Genomic DNA, 6,000 nt, shown 5'->3' on the forward strand with positions numbered 1-6,000 from the left:
GTGGGGTCGCATTAACATTTGGACTCAGTGATCTTAGAGGTTTTTCCAACCTTAATGGTTCTTTGATTCTAAGCCCATAATAATAATAATGATATTGAGCATCACGAAGTTTCTTCCAAAAAAAATGGTGGAAATGGTCCAGCAAGGATGTTGGAGAAAAAAGGTGAAAAAGTATTTGAGAATTTCTTCAATTTTGAGATATGTTTTTGATTATGCTCTTCAATGATTTAGAACATTGGGGCTAGATCTACTGAAACACAGGAAAAATGTTACTCATTCATGAATATAAAAGGAAGTAATATATCAATGTATGAAGCAAAAACGATTTTTCAAATTCTTCCCTTTTTTTTCCTATGGGAAGGATGATGAAGACCATATTCTTTCCCAACACTCTTAATCACCCTCTGTTTTACACAATAATATTGACTTACTTCATCTGTAAGCATAGCCCCAAGTGACTGAGAGTTTTTTGTAAGACAGTTAGAGGAGATGTAATTATATATAATTTCACTCCTCCTGGGATTTAGGTCCACTTCACTACGCACTCCTATAATTTAATTCTTTCCCTAAAAGTCTATGGAAAGGGATTACTTTTTCTTCAACAGACTAATATGAGAGTCAGAACTGAGGTTTTTTTAATACTGGTCTCCCAGGTGTGACACATCTGCTTGTAGACCTGCATATGTAGTGAACACATATTTAGATACGTGTCAAACAAGAATTTATAGCCCTCTGACAAAACATGATGGGTTTTTTCCCAGTCCTTTCAAAGACATCCACTATGAATACCCATCACTGAAGTCCTCTGTAAGCATTCTGCAGAACTTCAGACTGAATTTCTCTGTAAGATCCAATCCCCCAAGCTTTCCTAAAATTTGGTATACTCTATTCAAAAGAAAGTTCATTCTAATAATTTTCATCTGAAAATTCTTAATTACCAAATTCTAGCAAGGGGATGGGATACTGTGAATTGATTTCTGAGTGAAATAAATTCCTATTGATGTAACTGGGAGATTTCATTAAACTCTCCTTCGTTGTTTAATAGTTTGAAAACATTGCCATGTTTAAATGAGTATGATAAGACTATTTGCATTATATGTAATATTAGTTAATATTAGGAAACTTCTCTGCCATAAAGATAGAACAAGAATTTTCAGTTCTGTGATTTTATTCTAGGTTCAGATCCTGACTTCTGAAACTGCTACAAGCCACAAAGAATTACAGGTTATTAAATAACTGTGAGGAAGGCTCTCTTTAAAAGTACTCCTCCATAGCAAATTATTTTAACATGAGATTTCTTATTACCTATATTAAATTCTCTTATTGATTAAGCTATTAATAAATCTCATAGCATTTTCCCCCTCAATATTAAAAAAAAGATTGCTTAAAGAAAAAAAGATAGAGCAAAATAGATGACCTAGGTTTAGCCTTTATAGAAATAATTTTCTCAAATTACAAGGCTCCTGATGATGACAACTCCTGAAGTATTGTCACTGATTTCTTTACTACAACACAGAGTATTGCAATTTATGGGAGTCTCTTGAAAAATTTGTGCTGTTTGGTAATTGCAAACCAAAATACTATTAGCACAGAAATAGACAGATAGAAACAGATCATCCAAATGGAACATAAACTGTGCTATAAACCTAGTATGTGGATGTGTAAAGCAGAAAGGATGATTTTGTGATGAAAAATATGGATTGGAGAAATGTGTAAGTCCCACTTTGATGTCCTGCTAAAGGGATCATAAAGTATGGCTGAGCTCCTGTTTCCAGTAGGTAACATGGCTCTAACTACTTAACTATCTTAGAAGGATGCAGTGAAGTTTTAAGGTTAACAGTTCTGGGAACATGGGTTGTGCAATTTGACAAAAAAAGTTACATACAGTGCTCCTAAAGTTACAAGTATCACTTATTCAGTGTTTCAGCTTCTAAAGAAAGGCTGGTGCCTATGGAGGTGCACAGTATGTATTTACACCAGGACTAGTCGTACAGCTCATCAAATGCAGTATCATAAGCACAAGTTGAATGCTATAATGATAGCTATGAATATTCACAACACGTCAAGCTTATTTAATTTTTTTTATTTAACCTAGCTCTACCTAGCGCACACATAATTCTTAAAATTAGCCTGGTCTGTTCTGCAACAGCAGTGTAGAGAAGGAATCAACCCAAGAAAGATAGTTATGTGGACAAGTTTAACATATTTTTTGTTGGTTTCCTCTTTTTTTTTTTTTACTTTTTCAGACTGGGTCTCAGTTTCAACAGTATTTCTTCAGTTGAGAATGGCTCTCTTAACAATGTACCTCATCTGAGAGAGCTCCACTTGAACAACAATGAACTTGTCAGAGTACCCAGTGGACTGGGTGAACACAAATATATACAGGTAAAGTTTATCATACTGTCTCAGAGAGCAATAGTTGAAAGATTCCTAATGATAGATGTGTGTTTATTCAGTCTTGAGCAGAAATGTGCATCGTATTTGTAACTTGATGCAAGTTCCATAAACTCTTGAATTATCAAGGAAATGTTGCATACAACAAGACTCTTATTCTGATTTTTTTGTGGAAATGGTTATGGAGGTGTATAGACCTGGAGGTGTACATTCATTGTCTCTTCGTGTCTGAGGGGCCACAACAAATATGGGATTATTTGTGTACTTTGGTTTCCTCTTTACTCAAAAAATACATTCTGAGAACATTTCCTCTGTTGATTTTTTTTTTTTTTTCGGTTCTACTCAGGGATATATTGCAGCCTTTCCCAAAAACCTTTCCTTTGTTATATCACAAAACAATGACATCAGGAGGGCAAATAGACCAAATAGGCATCTCACATCACCAGTATTTTTGAGGTCCTTGTGACCAGATATCTAGAAATATTGCCTTTTGGGAACAAGCTAAGTCTGTCTTCACTCAGACTAATATTTTACAGGAAAGAAAGCTCCCAAAGAATAAAGACTACCAAATGTAAATTACCCCTTGCATGTAGCTTGGAAAAATTCTTCAGAAATGGTGAATCTGGAGCAAAATAATATACATCAGCTACTTTAAATCATCATTAGTGGTTACTTTGGCTCTAAGTTCTGTATAGTTGCACTCATGAGAATGAAAGCATTAGAGCTGGAGAGAAACCAATCACCATCAAATACATTCTCTGTGTACAGCACTTGCTTCTGAGCCACAGCGCTGTATTAATAATTTCACATCTTTGGCTCCTCTTTTGGCTACAGTATGGCCAGCTGCCAGTAACATTATTCGATTGCCTTGCACAGTTTCTGCACTTTCTGTAGAAATTATTCCAATTGGGTGTATGCTAGGTGTTTCAAAGCTAAACAGAGTCAAGGATTCGTTTGGAAAGAAGATATATTTGTATAATATTGCAAAAAACACATACGGAGCATTTAATATGAAATCTTTTATCTAATTTGCCATGGTAGCTCTATTTCTCACTTCAGTACTTCTATGCTTTCCAGGTGGTCTATCTTCATAACAACAAGATTGCTTCCATTGGTATCAACGACTTTTGCCCTCTTGGCTACAACACCAAAAAGGCCAGCTATTCCGGCGTGAGCCTCTTCAGCAACCCCGTGCAGTACTGGGAAATCCAGCCCTCTGCTTTCCGGTGTATCCATGAACGCTCTGCAGTACAGATCGGAAATTACAAATAGATGTCTAAAGATGGGGTTCGGTTGTGTTCCAGATAAAGTATCTGTTGTTATAGGCCTGTTCAAAAAGTCGTTGCTAACAATTAATGCCAAATGCCAGAAACTTCACTTTAAAGTGGAGGTGATCCATTGATGTAGAATAAATGAGACATTACAGATGTACAAGAGCGAGCATACCATCAAAAAGAATTGCCAACTGTGCTTTAAACTGACTTATTTCAGCGTTCTTTTCCAGCATGCTTTCTGTGGCATTTTTCAGTTTGCTGAATGCTACAGGTTTTCAGATTCCACTGTATATGAAATTCGGAGTAAATATTTGTCAAGTTATGATATATAAAAAAAAAAAGATAATGATTGAGGTTATTTTTATAGCCACACACAGAGAAAAATAGTAGAGGGAAAAAAACTCTCAAATCATCTTGAGACTTGAGAAGGTAAGAATTACCTCCTTTAAATTTATTTCAAGCCCTGGAGGTTTAAAAATATCCACTATAACTCTAAGAAAATTCTGAATGTATCTATTTAGCAGAGGCAAATAAAGTTGTTGCTAATGTCATTATTTTTGGAAAAATAAAATAAATTCATATTGTACACATAGTTCTTTAAAGTTTGCCATTCTTCTAGAGCAATGCTATTCAGAATTAGCCTGACATCATCCTAATGAAGAAAATATTGAGTAGTCTGCAGTAAAAAATGTGTAACCTGTATCTGGAGCTCGATGACTAAATTTCTCTAGTGCAAATCCTTCTCACCTTAGCCACAAGAGCAGTTTTTATTACTTTACTGCCTTGTAGAGTATGGTATAAGGGTTTAGTAATTGTTACCATTCCATGTATTTATCTAAACAAAAAACCATAGCAGTTCACTGTTCACTTGTTCTGCATTGTACATTTGTCATCATCCTTTACTGTTTTTGGTTTTTATAAAAAGGAATTAATTGTGAAGTAGAGATATGCAGGCTCCTCCATCTGATGAATTTGTGGAATTTAGACTATAAGCAAAATCGTAAGTCTAGAAATATATGAAGTGAAATAACTGCAATTTGGGACATTGCTGGGGCATCATTTGTAGAAGTGTCTATTTAGAGTGATTTGGAGCCCTCTGTAAATTGGGATTCTTCAACCCATACTGGTGGGTAGCAAGCACATCAAAGGTAGGCTGCAAATTTCTACTGTCAATCTTCAAAGCTAAGCATATACTCAATAGAAACATCACCTGAAAAGAATCTTCTGCAGACTCTTAATACTCCAAGGTCGATCTCTCTAATTTGTAAAACTTATATGTCATTTATATTAAAGAATAATGTAATACAGGCAAACTCCAAAGTGTTTGTCTTTCTTCTTTTGTTTTGATAGCATAACATAGTGTGTCAGAACTTTAATTAAGTCTTGAAAATTGAACATCTTTGGCATGATGATAGCTAAAGACAGAATGAGTTGTGTGAAATTCTTTTGCCTCAAGGAACTTTTTCATGCCTAACTTTCATAGGTTTTTTTTTTTTTTTTTTTTTTTTTTTTTTTTTTTTTTTAGCAAACAAATATAGTCTTTTTATAGCTGTCATTTATTCAGTAGTAAATATTTGGAAACAATTATGACTCACTATAGCCATTACACAGAAAAAACATGCTTGCACTGTTCTGAGATGTCTTCTTCACACAGTAGCCAATGATTTCTCTGCTTTCCATCTGTTTTTCTTCTGGGTTTCACATTTTCAGAGTGTTATTTTTAAATAAAACAAACAGTATATGATATCTTTCTGTCACTGGAGGGAAAACTCTCCAGAAAATCAGCAGTTATGTTTTTTTCCTTTTGGTTCTTGGTTGGATATCAGCTATTGTACAGACAGAGACTTCATGCAGAAAGCTAAGCACTGGCACTCCAAGCAAGAACAAAGGCATTGTCTTAGCTTGAAAAACTCCACAGGGTTTGTATGTACATGGTTACAGAAAGAGATTCACACAACAAATAATAATTACATAAAGCACCATATAAACATATGCACAAGCTTTCCATTTCTCCATCCATAGTTTTAAAATATCACATACTAAGACTTTTCTTTGAAATTAGAACAAACTTTAAGTCCAGAAGAAAATACCTGAGTTTGGTCCTCCCCTGTAGTACTCGTGATATGTCCCCTCTCAAGCTTGCTGCTTGCTGCTAAAGCACAAGTTATTCCTCATAAAATATATTCCCTGCTAACAACCAAGGGCTGCAAAGATATCAGGACTTTCCTGATTCTCAGACTTGCTCAATGAAGCAGAATGAGCAAATCCTGTAACAAGAGACCTAAGCAAGATCATGACAAATTTGAAAGGTAAACACACTGTTGGTTTTCCA

At 34.9% G+C, this 6,000-nt stretch overlaps 1 protein-coding gene across 1 annotated transcript in view; it reads left to right on the forward strand.

The window, feature by feature from the left end:
- Positions 1-5,182, forward strand: part of DCN (decorin) — a 38,409-nt gene extending 33,227 nt beyond the window's left edge. Inside the window, exons 7-8 of the mRNA XM_032106330.1 lie at positions 2,247-2,385; positions 3,472-5,182. Of these exons, the coding sequence (XP_031962221.1) occupies positions 2,247-2,385; positions 3,472-3,666 (334 nt within the window). The 3' untranslated portion in view covers positions 3,667-5,182. The remainder of the gene's footprint in view (positions 1-2,246; positions 2,386-3,471) is intronic.
- Positions 5,183-6,000: the final 818 nt, after the last annotated feature.

Source organism: Corvus moneduloides, chromosome 4 (genome assembly GCF_009650955.1).
Source record: "Corvus moneduloides isolate bCorMon1 chromosome 4, bCorMon1.pri, whole genome shotgun sequence".
NCBI lineage: Eukaryota > Metazoa > Chordata > Aves > Passeriformes > Corvidae > Corvus > Corvus moneduloides.